We start from the raw sequence: 13,441 nt of genomic DNA on the forward strand, positions 1-13,441 counted from the left end.
AATTTGAGTAAATATGATACTTTGAAAGTTTAAAAAAAAAAATACATGGATGATATTTATAAAGAGGTATAATAATCAATTGATAACATAATAAATAAATAAAATGATTATAAATGTTTTAAAAATATACCGATCATTGCAAATTGATATTTTGAAAGTTTATTAAATGTTAATATGAAATTTAAAAATTAAAAAGGACAAATTTACATCATATATGAAATCTTCCCTAAATTTTTTATATATAAATATCAAAATACAATTGATGAGAGTCGAGCAAGTTGAATATGTAAATATTATGTATATGTTGGGTAATAGATCAGACTGAAACTGTCCAAACTTCAATATGCTTAGTTTGACCCGACCTCTATAGTTTGTTTGTTTTTTTAAAAGTTAAATACACCTACAAAAACAATATTATTACAATTTACATTTGATTAGACTTTTGAGTTTTGACAGCTTCCAAACTCCTTAACCAGTTTGAAGCATATAAAATAATGAAAGGAATCATTTGAATATTGAATATAGACCCACTTAGTTTAAAGGTTGAATATCAAAATACAAAACCTATGAAACAACAAACAAAATGGCTACAAATTGAAGTTGACGTGGCTTCCAACATGTGAGAGAGTAAATACTAAATACAATACAAAACAAAATTTGATTTGTGGATTTAATAAAACTCGTTAGTGCCATTAGAGTTAGGAAGCCTTTGGCGTCTCTCAACATAAGCTGATGGAAACCAACCATTTTTACCTTTGCATTCCCCTTCAGACCATCCTGATGGGTTCACCTGCAAAAGGGTAAACTAGTCATTTACCATTCACCCTAAAAAATAAAAAAATTTGTTAGAGAAAGAATTAAAAAAAAAATCAACCTTTCGAACTACAACATAATCACCAACTGCCAAGTCCAGTTCTTTATCTGATGAAGCTTCAAACGCATGCATAGCCTGCAATTCACCATTAGCAAGGGCATTTACGTCTTTTACACATTCCAGAAATATAAAAAATAAAATAAAAAAGGTTACCTCAGCCAAAAAGTACTTGGTTTTATCCGACAAAAGACTTGATGGAACTGTAGGAGGAGCAGAATCTCTCCTTTGTTTGTCCGACACCATCTATCAAATTTTTAAATAAATATCCAATTAAGTGACAGATGTGAATCTATAAAAAAAAAGTAAGAAAAGTAGAAACCTCTGCTTCAATCTGATGGAGAATAGCAGCGACTCTCTCGTGATATGTTCTTTCTCCTTCCACCTTCAAAAGCATGAAACTTGTCTTAATGGATTAAGCACTTTACTTATAATTTATCCAGACAGACAGATATATGGATTGAACTGATTACCATTGCAACAAGTCTCTGAAAAGTGAGTCTTTGTTGCTGTGATTCAACAGCAGCTAAAGCAGCAGTTGCTTCTTTTCCTAAAACAGCCATATTTGCTTTCAGTTCCTGCATTCGAGTTTCAGCTGCATGGAGTTTGGTCACATTTTCAGGGATGGGTGCTTCTCTCACTCGTGCTTGTCTTCTAGAAACTTCCGATGCCTGTTTGCTTTTAACAATTAATTACAATCAACGCCATTCGATCATTCATTCAACCTTTTTTTATTTACTTATTTAAATAATAATAATTAAAAAAAAAAAAAAAGGGAGTTACCTGAGTCTCGGCTTCTTGTCTCATTTTGCTGTAACGTTGAGCAAGATGGCGTGCATCTTCTAAAGGAGCACCACTTATCATTGCTCTTAATGGTTCCAATACCTGAAAGAAAATTATAATTTTTTAAAGTTTCAAATTTGGATTTATAGAAAATATATATATATAGAGAGAGAGAGAGAGAAATAAGAACCTGTGAAAATAAGAGCCTAGTGAAATCTTCTTGCTCTTTTTCAACGTGTTTACGTGCATCACCATAGATAGATGCAGCTTTGGCCAAAATTTCATCATGAGCATTTTCCACTCCGTATTTGGAGCAATCTTCAGACAATTTGGTTCCTAATTTTGATTAAAAAAAAATAATAAAGATTAAAAGAAAATTGAAGCTACATAAGATGTTAGAAAATCGAGAGTAGTTTGCAGTTTTCACCTGCTTCTATGTGTTTATATCCTATGGATGTAAAAGTTTCTGCTGCTTTAACCAGTTCTCTTTGAAACTCCTGGAGGAAATATACATGAATTAGACCAAAATTGATAATAGATTGCTGGAATTTTTTTTGACAAATGTTCCAAAATAAATTATGGGAGGATGCAATTTTCCATGCTACTTGCTTAATGATCAGAATGCCCTCTAGGATTCTAAATCTTAAAAACTTAATCTTTAGGTTATACAAAGTTATTTTCCAAACTCAAGATTTTTTTCATTATGCCACTAGAATTAAAAGGAGTTCTGCATGGAAATTTGTTGAAGAATCTACAAGGCTACAAGAACTTTATAAAGTGCCCAACATTTGGATAACTATAGGCGAAATCTTCACCTGTTAAGTCATGTGATCCAGATCCTTCCAATAACTCTAAGAAGAGAAAAACTGTCTCACGCAAAATATTCTATATCTCATCATGTATCTTACTCAAAACTCTCACCCAAATTCTATTCAATTACCACAAATGTCTCACATATAGAAATTCCTAACAACATACATGATGCTCTTAAAAGTCTGGAATGGAGAAAGGTTGTCATAGAAATATAGAATAAATGAGTGTTCTTGAGAAGAATCAGACATGGAATGATAAACATCTCTCATAAAGTACTCCAACAAATGGTTGCAAGTGGGTATGTACTCCAAAATTAAATTTTCAGTCTCAGCTTCCAACTAAAAGATACAAATATAAAAGTAGTTAACAAAAAACAAAGAGATGAAGAGAAAAGAAGAGGTGAAACTACAGGTAGACACAGAATATGCACCACAATCCAGTTAAGGCCAGGTAGAATAGTTAAAAGCAGCATGAGAGACATGATTTATAAAGAAGGAATCAAGCACTGAGTGGAAGAGTGAATTACATTTGCATTTTTACCTTTCCTGATCGAGTTGTTCTGTAGAGCTTCTCCAACTGCTGGTGTCTTTGCATCTCCATCTCATCAATAACCACCACATCTGAATGCTCATACCCACTCGCACTGAATTGCTTTATCACAGCCTGAAATGATAAATATCCAGAACATTAACTCACTGATAGGTAGCCAGCCATCTGCATTCTAGAAGAAGATACTTGACATCAAGAATTAAAGCGAAGCTCTGTCTAGGGAACAGAGAGGCTACTAACACAGAAATGAAAATAAATGATGGATTGAAACCAACCACCCATGACCCACACACACACGCAGACACACTAAACCTTCCCGATTTCTAAATTCAATTATACGATTGTTGAAATCTATGATTATATAAATTCAAATGCAAATCTGTCAAAATCAAACTGAATTATCATTAGTAGCTGGAAATTCTAGATACTGGTGTTCGTAATTTGATGTGACGACCACCATTCCGAATAGCCTCTCAAATCGATATTAGTCGGTAGCTAACTATCAGTCCACCGCCAGAGACTTCCAATGAGCTCAAAACAACGGTGGATGTGAGATGAGATGCTACGTATGTAAGTGTTGCGAGTAAATTATCATCAAGAGCAACAAAACCCTATATGTAAATCACATCCAAACTTGAGCTCTGATCATATAATTTAAGGTGATTGAATTACCTGCTGTTGTTTGGCAACTTGATCTCTAAGCTTACTTGCTTGCTTCCTTAGAGCGTCCATGATGATGCTTACTGTTCGCTCTCTCTGTCTCCCTCAACAAAAATTGCTAAAATTTGTATCAGGCTGATAAAGTTCATCAGATCTGGCAACTAATGAAATGAAAAAAAGGACCTAGTCTTTGGAAATTTGCCAAAAAGCCCTTTGACTTCTTATGGAGAGAAAATGTTTGAAAATAAAAATATAGGTTTAATCTAGGGGGTTAGCAGGTCAGCAAGACTATCCAAATTTTATATATATATATATATATATATATATATATATATATATATATATATATATATATATATATATATATATATATATATATATATATATATATATATATATATATATAGGTATCAAGGTACCAATTGGCATTGTTTATTTTAATACAGAATGATAATTGATACTTTAAAATCATGAAATTTAGGATTGGGTACGGATGTTAGTATCGAAAATTTGTACCATACCATGTACTAGTTTCAGTAATATTAGTTTGGTTCAGTACTTAGTATCTTTTTTTCATCTATTTTGATACTTGGTATTTTCGAGTTGGTACCAGTTTGGTATCATGTTCATCCTTAGTTTAATGTTTTGAAGTGATGCATTTATAAGGGTAAGAATGTTTAAAAAACGTTTAAAAAACACCATCGAAGTTTTGTCTATTTAAAAAACACCATCAAACTAAGAATTTTGTATAAAAAACACCAACAAAGTATACCTTTAGTTCAAATCTCACCTTGTGGTAACCGGATCATTCATATGAAGGGATGAGTTGGCATATTTGAGCTGAGTTGGCATATTTAATAGGTGAGTTGGTATATCTGGTCAACATTAAATTAAATGAGAAATAATCCACCCTAATAAAACAATTTATGGTACAAATGCATACGGCTCTCTAGATCGATTGCCTTCTTCAACCTTCATGGATTCTCCCTATAAATCGTTAAACTCCAACTAAGCTCAAAATTTTCCAAAATCGTTCAACATATGGCAAGAACGTATATCCCAACTGTTTCAAAATTTCTTATATGTATGATTATATGAATGTTTCTATGTAAGCATCAACTCAATTCTTCAGCAATTGATTTTGGACATAAAGACTTGGTGAGTGAAGAAAGTAATAGGGCTGACAGGAGCATCTGCACAAGGGATATTGAAATGCTTCACCACTAAATGGCTTACAATGGCTTCCACTCGTACCATTAGATCGATTCCCTGTTTATAAGATAGAATAAAGATACAAATTTTTTGATTTGGGCAAGTTTTATCTGAAATGATTGTACAAATTCAAGGCAGCTTCATTGAGTAATAAATAGGGGCAAAATGGTCAATAAGCATCAAAACTATATATTTCTTAATAATATTCAACAACGAAAAATGGTTACAGGGCAAATAATACATGAAAATGCTTTTTTTATATAAAAATAACCGCTTTATAACATGTTATGAAAGTAATTTGGGCAAGCTTATCTGAAATGAGTACATATTCAAGGCAACATTATTGAGTAATAATACATGGGTAAAATGATCCATAAGCATCAAAATGTATATTTCTTTCTAATATTCAACAATATCAGGGGCAAAATGGTTAATGGGCAAATAATACATAAAAATGCTTCTTCTTTTTTGATAAAAAAGACTACTTTATAACAGATTATGAAAGTAGATGTGGGCAAGTTTATCTAAAATGGTTGTACAGATTGAAGGCATCATCAATGCATCATTGAGTAATAATACTAGGGCAAAATGGTCCATAAGCATCAAAATTGTATATTTCTAAATAATATTCATCGACATCATGGGCAAAATGGTTAACGGGCAAAAATTACATAAAAATGATTTTTTTTTTTTTTTTTTTTTTTGATAAAAATGGTTGCTTTATAACAAGTTATGAAAGTAGATTGTTGTAATTGGTGTAAAATAGAAAGAAGGGATGCATCAAGAAATAGAAACATACTTTAAATCTTGAATATCAAGGCACTTTTAAACAATAAGCAATAAAAGGAAGTTACTCAGATGTATAAAAGTATGTTATTTGTTCTTGTTTAATGCTTAAAAATGGTTTAAATTTTCTTACAAGTCCAAAAATGTATATGGACAGTTTGGTCATAAAAGCATCATAACCAACAAACAAGGATAATTTGGTCATAACTATAGCAAAAACCAACAAACATGGGCAATTTCCTTATAAATGCAGCAAAACCCACAATTCAACAATAGGGACAAAAAGGCATATTTGTCATTTTGGTCATAACGGCACTAACTGTTATTTTTTTCATGTAAAACTAGTTGACGCTATCATTTTTTCATTCATAATTGATTCAGTCTTTATATATGATAACAATTTTTTTATCACAATGTGATCACACTTTTGGTCATTTTTTTATCATAGTTTTCGTCATTATTTTGATGTCTTATAATTATGATGAACCTTAACTAAAAAGTAAAGACAAAACAACAAATTTGGTCCTCCCCTTATATTCTTGTTTTTATAACCTGATATAATTAGGATGCCATGAAGTAGATACAAAATATTCATATATATATATATATATATATATATATATATATATATATATATATATATATATATATATATTAAACATAAACACTAATTTAAAATACATATCCTAAATTAAGGTGACATGATTTTTCAAGACTTCCCCCACTTGTTCCTCAACTTCAACCTCCTCATCAACCACATATTCCTCAGCTACTTCTTCAACATTAAAGTAAGCATCTATACTAAGTGAACCATCTATTGAGAACAACATTCTTGATGCGAAAGCCAAAGTCAAGTTGTTGAAGATTTTGTTGGTGATTTTGTATCATCAATGTGTATTTAAGTGTAATAGATTGACTTGTTGACCAAAATTCAATCTTGATGAATATTAATGTAACATCCCAAAATACGAGCCAAAAATTTCATTTTGAAAACATATACTTTGCAAAACATTAGAAATAAAACATTCACAGATCACATCATTTCATAAAAGATGTCGTGTGTCTGGAAACCATTTTATAAAACATAATAATGTCAGAGTACAAATCCCCAGGAAGATCTCATAGTGCGGAATACAAAGCATGTATGTGATGTGCCGCTACCGCGCCAGCTCCTTCCCCTTCGAAGAAGAGGTACCTGAAACCAAAATTGTAAACTGTAAGCACGAAGCTTAGTGAGTTCCCCCATCGTACCACATACCAAACAATCACATATCATACATACTGACAGGCAATTCTGGGGTGCCCGACCTACGCGGTACGGTCATTCTGGGGTGCCGACCTACCCGTATCAAGCCATTCTAGGGTACTGACTACCCATGTCCAGCCATTCTGGGGTGCTGACTACCCTTCAGTCCTAACGACCGATCCTCAGGGACTATTTCACCCCCTACTGCTACTATCACATATATCATAATATAACAGATTATCAGACATATCTGGGGTGTCCGATCTACCTTTCGGTCCTAACGACCGAACTTGGGGACTATTCCCCTTCTACTACCACTATCACTTATAACATATCATGTCAGCATATAACATATCAGGTAATAGGAAACCTAGATGATATCACAAAGACAATCATCTAACATACAACTCCTACTGGTGGGCCAGCATTGTGGCTGTAGACCCACCGCTACTGGAAGGTAACTCACCTCGTAGTAGCTGCTGATCTGCGTGGGAACTGTCTGTCTGCTGCCGCTGCTGCTCCGGAAATCCTCCGGCTGAAATTCCCACAGAACTCTCAATCAAATACTGCTAACCGTCCTTAGGGTAAAACGAACGTTTACCCCTAACCAAGCTAAGAGTCAAAGTCAAAGTCAACTTCCAGTTGACCCGACTCGCCGAGTTGGCTCGCCAACTCGTCGAGTCCCTATCCATTCGATTGACCATAATCTCGTCTTTACTCATCGAGTTAGGCATCGAATCGACGAGTTTTCCTTCTAAACTGATGTCCAATAGTCCTTCATCCTACTCGCCGAGTTGTATGAACAACTCGTCGAGTTCATCTTCATCCAAAGAACACTCAATGCTGAGACTCGCCGAGTTATATGAACAACTCGCCGAGTCTGTTCTTGAGGCAAGAAGATTGCCTTGGACTCGCCGAGTTAGGGCATTGACTCGCCGAGTTCCTTCATGGGTGAGTCTGGCTTCTGACTCACTGAGTCACCCCCCATGACCCACGACTCCACTCAGCAAACACGAAAAGGGGGAAAACTCGGGGACTCGCGACTAGACTCGCCGAGTCTGATGAACGACTCGCCGAGTCTTTTGATGGGTTTTGGTCATAAGACATCCTATGTGCTCATACAAACCCTAAAGCTCGGATCTAGGTTTCTCTATTGTACATACTTTGAATCCAAGACTTTGAACCCTAATACTAGCATATGGAAATCAGAATTCACATGTAAATAGGTTTAAGAACATACCTTGATTGTTATGTAGCAATAACAATCCAATTCCTCCTTGAATTGACCTTGGAAAGCAAAGAGTCACAAGTGTCACTCCTCTAATGGCTTACAAACACCATAAGCAAGTGGAGAAGGTATAAGGAGAGAGGAGGGAGGTTAGAATTCGTATTTGGGACCTCTTGGGAAGGGATACACGAATTCATAACCCTAGGGGTGTTTATATAGGTGTAGAGATAGGGTTTCAGTCATTATCCTTATCTAGTTGATTATCCATTAAGCAACCAATAAGATAATCCTTGAATCCTTATCATACTCGAATTCTAAGGCTTTCCAACCTTAAATTCGTTCACCACCCTTATAAGATAATCCTTACCTTATTTTGTAACTATCACATAATTACAAATCAGCCCCTCAAGCTTAATTAATTACACTTGATCACAAAATTAATTCTCAATTAATTATTGACCAATATTAATTAAACAAATATGATTTCTCCTTTAATATATTATCCTTATAACATATTAATAAATCATATTATCCTCTCTTTCTATTTATTTCTCCAATCAAGTTGCTTTGGTGAAGGCAACCCAAAAGGACCATGCACCATCGGGTCAAGTACATACCAAAATAGTTATGGACTTAGACACTAATCCAACATCTTTCACATGCAATTACTATATACTCGATTTTGCTTGAATCCAGCTCATGCCATACATAGATCTGGGTTCTTAGGGCTTGATTAACGCGTAAAGTTTCCAACTTTACGTGTAAATAAACACCAAGGAAGGTTTTAGGGCTCAAAATGCACTGAAAGAGTAGATCTAGGGCTTTCATGCAATATGGCTCCATAAAGGCAGTAGATCCAAGCTCCTGGAGCTCAATCATGCCTAGATCTAAAGGTTAATCAACTTATCACAAACCCTAATTTGTAATCAAGCTTGGAAATGGCTCAAGAAGGACTTTAATGGAGCTCTAAGGGACTATTAGCATGAAAACAGAAGGAAACTGAGTTATACATCAAGGAATCTCTGAAATAACACCCAGATGTCTGGCCTCCTTCTTCTCCTCTTGATCTACCCTCCTTTTTCTCTCAAAATCTTCAAGAAAACACACCAAAGCACTTCAATCTCACAAGGAACGAGGTTAGGACGATATAGGGAGCTCTGAGGGTGAATGAGTCTGGCTTGGGGCACATAAGGTTGGTTTAAATAGGGTGCAAACCCTTGAAATTAGGGTTTCATCAGACAGCGGGGACTCGCCGAGTCGCCAACTTAAACGTGCTCAATATCCCGGCTCTACTCGGCGATTCGGGCCTACAACTCGCCGAGTCCAAGGCTAAAATTCAAAATACTTAGATAAATTTTACGTACCAGGAACCAGGTGCTACAATTAAACAAGTAAGGAAGGTGTGGAGTGCACACTTGTTTAAGTTTATTTAAGATTCAAAGTTGACATTTATTAATGATCCAATTTTAGTGACTGTTATTGGTTTTGACAGTTGGTGTTGTTTTTTGGACAAAGAAAATTGTCTTAACAGTTTTCAGACAAATGAACTACTTAATCATTTTGATCATCATTTTTCGTGGTACAACAACATTCATGAAATTCATAACAACCATATTTTTTGTTCTTGCTCTCAATTTTGAGTATTATCTAATTAAAGATTGGGAGTACCACCCAAATACTTTAATCTGAAAGTGAAACCACAATTCTCAGAATTTCCAAGCCTTTCTATACCCCAATTGCTTACAGATTTAAGCCTGCAAAAGCCAAAGTCAAAGATTACCAAGCCACATAATCACATAAAAGAACAAAGACAATATATAAACTATAAATGCAAAATTTTATAACTTAACATATCCAAAATTTTATAATTTAACATCTGCAAAATGATATATATATATATATATATATATATATATATATATATATATATATACATGGAAAATTTGTAGAAATCGAAATAAAAATATAACTTAATAACTTAACAACACCAATGTGTAGAAATCGATTTTAGGAAGAGACATCACATAATGTAACATCCCAAAATTCATGACCAAAAATTTCATTTTTAATTACGTAATTATAAAAACCAGTAGTCTAAAAACATCAATAGTGTCATCCCATATCATAATCAAAAACCAATATCTCAATAACCAAAACATGTTATAAGAAAACAGCATCAGAATACAACTCTCAAAGATCTCATGTCTGGAAAATCATAGTGTGATGTGTTGCGATCATGTTAACTCCTTTCCTTTCAAAGTAGAAGTACCTGAAACCAAAACTGAAAATCGTAAGCACGAAGCTTAGTGAGTTCCCCCATCATTCCACATACCATACAACAAACATACTGCCTAGCATATCCGGGTGCTAGCGTACGCCTTCGGTCTCTTTCAATCGGTTACCACCGAGCATATGTGGGTGTCGGCCTACCCCTTTGGTCTCTTTCAACCGGTTACCGCCCAGCTTACGTGGGTGTTGTCCTACCCCTTCGGTCTCTTTCAACCGGATATTGTCTAACATATATGGGTGTTGGCCTACCCCTTCAGTCTCTTTCAACCGGTTACGGGGTCTATTTCACCCCTACCACTAGCACATAATATCCTAGCATATAAGCACATACATCACATACTGCCTAGCATATCTGAGTGTTGGCCTACCCCTTCGGTCTCTTTCGACCAGTTACAGGGTCTACTTCACCCCTACCACTACCACGTAATTACATAACATACAAGCACATAAATCTCAACAGATAGTGGCATACCAGAAAATTATCATAAAGACAATCATCTCTACTATAAACAACTACTGGTGTGTTAGCATTGGTGCCTTCGACCCACTTATACCGGGAAGGTAACTCACCTAGAAAACTGGAAGTAGATGAACAGTCCCTGGCTCTGAATATCAACCCAACTCAATCCCCTACACATAAAATATTTCCTTAATTACCCTTTCATACTCATAACCCTTTAAGGGTCAACATTGGTCCAAGTCAAAGTCAACGCTCTGAGTTGACTCAACTAGTCGAGTTTGCCCTTCAACTCGCTGAGTTCCCATGAATCACAGAATCATGAAATCGCGATCCAACTCGTCGAGTTTTCCTCCAACTTGCCGAGCTCTTCATTTTCAACAGAATCAGGACTCCTCAATACAACTTGTCGAGTCTTTCCGTGAACTCATCGAGTTCTTCAGTCTGTTAACTCTTCTTAATGCTTTAAGCCATTATTCTTCAGATCTACACCCTATACTCCAGATCTAGGCTGGAAATGCCTCTAGAAGGGTAAAGTTTCCAACTTTACTCATTAATACCTTTCCTAAAGATATTAAGCTCAAACCCTAACCCAAAAAGGCCAAAGTCTTAATCCAAAGGCCACCAAAACTTCAAGATAGACCATTAGGTCATAGATTTGAACTCTAGGGACAAAAAGATCACGTAAAGTTCCAGATTTATCTATATGCATGGCCATTAGAAGATCTAAAGGGAAAAATGATGGTCTAAAGGTTGCATGGGACTCCCATGGCCATAAAGTTGGCACCTTTATGCCATGAAAACCCTTGAAGACCTTAGATCTGAAGTGTTAACCCATTTGGGATGTCCACCTCCCAAGGACCATGATATTTAGGCTAAACCAAGCAAAATAACCCAAAAAGGAGATCTACTCAACTAAAAGACAAGGTTCAAGCTTTATACCAGAAAAGTGTCGTGGATGTGGCAAGAATTTTGGATCTATAAGCTCCTTCTTGTGTCTTCAAGCTTTTCCTTCTTCCAATGGATTCAACACAGACCAAAAATACCCAAAATGGCTCACAATCACTCAAAGTAGCTTTAGGGTTTTGAGATTTAGAGTTAGGACAGTGGAGGATGGAAATAAGGCCAACACCTTCGGGTTAAGGTGTTTAAATAGGGTGTAAAACCCCGGAATTAGGGTTTCATTTAACCCAGCCATCTCGTCGAGTTGGTCACCAAAATGTGCGGTCCAAAATATCTCTACTTGATGAGTCTAGGGCCTCCAACTCGTCGAGTTGCTCTATAAAAATGAATAATTTATAAGTTAAATGCATACCAGAAACCAGGCGTTACACATAATCTCGACTTCATATGGAAACACATAATTTGTTATGTGTAGAAATCAGGAAAATATGTACACAATCCTTCACATCTTATAGAAATCAATTTTAAGAAGAGACAACAACTTACATGAAAAAGAACATAACCGACTGTAGAATGGAATCGATTTCACAAAATGTTGAGGATTGTTGATTCGATCGAACCCTGGAGATGTCTTCTTCACTCCCTCTTTTTGTTAACGAGAGATGATGTACAAAGTCCTAATTTCACGTCGAGTCCCTTAATCCACGTAAAGTTCCATGTCATTTTTATTTCCTTTTAATTATTTTTTGCAGGTAAAATCTTAGGGGTTAACCTACACATTCCGGTTACCACAAGGTGAGATTTGAACAAACGGTATACTTCGTTGGTGTTTTTTATACAAAGCCCTTAGTTTGATGGTGTTTTTTATACAAACAAAACTTTGATGGTGTTTTTTGAATGTTTTTTTAAACATTCTTACCCTTATAAGTCATTTTTCCTATATATAGGTATCAAGGTACCGAATTGGCATTGTTTATTTTAATATAGGATGGTAATTGGTACTTTAAAATTATGAAATTTAGGATTCGGTATGGATGCTAGTACTGAAAATTTGTATCATACCATGTACTAGTTTCAGTAATATTAGTTTGGTTCAGTACTTAGTATCTTTTTTTCATCTATTTTGATACTTGGTATTTTCAAGTTGGTACCAGTTTGGTATTATGTTCATCATTAGTTTAATGTGTTAGAGTGATGCATTTATTGTTTATCTCTTTTAAATAATTATAAATAAAAGGTATATTAAATATTATTGTGAAATACATAATTAGAATGTTAATTTGTAAGATTCTACTTTATTGTTATATATTGGTTACTTAATCATATTTTCCCAACATCTAAATTGTTCAGTATGCATAGTTAATTACCATTTTAGCTAATCTGTCTATGTTTACTTATTGAAGCCATTAAAAATGAAACAAGATTTCAAATTACTCTGACGACAAACATTTAGTAAATAACTAGCAAAGACCTAGTCGAAAAACAAAAAACATAGCCGGGATGAAATACTCATGTGACAATGTTATTAAATAACTAAAAGTAATATTGCAAAAACCATTTTATCAAAAATGACATCTTTTCAAGGTTTTTTACATTTTAAAAAGCTAAGAGCTCTAGAAAAGTCAAAGCGCTCAAAATGTCGTA

At 34.7% G+C, this 13,441-nt stretch overlaps 1 protein-coding gene across 1 annotated transcript; it reads right to left on the reverse strand.

The window, feature by feature from the left end:
* Positions 1-492: 492 nt before the first annotated feature.
* LOC111880801 (SH3 domain-containing protein 3) lies at positions 493-3,846 on the reverse strand. The gene is made up of 10 exons (XM_023877213.3): positions 3,689-3,846; positions 3,008-3,130; positions 2,082-2,151; positions 1,845-1,990; positions 1,655-1,756; positions 1,345-1,542; positions 1,194-1,256; positions 1,028-1,117; positions 875-949; positions 493-790 (listed from the first exon to the last, which is right to left on the reverse strand). The coding sequence occupies exons 1-10, from the start codon at positions 3,746-3,748 to the stop codon at positions 671-673; spliced, it is 1,047 nt and encodes a 348-aa protein (XP_023732981.1). The 5' UTR covers positions 3,749-3,846; the 3' UTR covers positions 493-670.
* Positions 3,847-13,441: the final 9,595 nt, after the last annotated feature.

This window comes from Lactuca sativa, chromosome 7 (genome assembly GCF_002870075.4).
Source record: "Lactuca sativa cultivar Salinas chromosome 7, Lsat_Salinas_v11, whole genome shotgun sequence".
Taxonomy (NCBI): Eukaryota; Viridiplantae; Streptophyta; class Magnoliopsida; order Asterales; family Asteraceae; genus Lactuca; species Lactuca sativa.

Excerpts from the sequence above, each read along its gene's own strand:
- LOC111880801 (XM_023877213.3), bottom strand. The coding sequence starts at position 3,748 with ATGGACGCTCTAAGGAAGCAAGCAAGTAAGCTTAGAGATCAAGTTGCC. Across the intron at positions 2,152-3,007 it reads GAACAACTCGATCAGGAAAG|GAGTTTCAAAGAGAACTGGT; the intron begins GTAAAAATGCAA and ends TATTTCCTCCAG. Across the intron at positions 1,543-1,654 it reads GACAAGAAGCCGAGACTCAG|GCATCGGAAGTTTCTAGAAG; the intron begins GTAACTCCCTTT and ends AAAAGCAAACAG.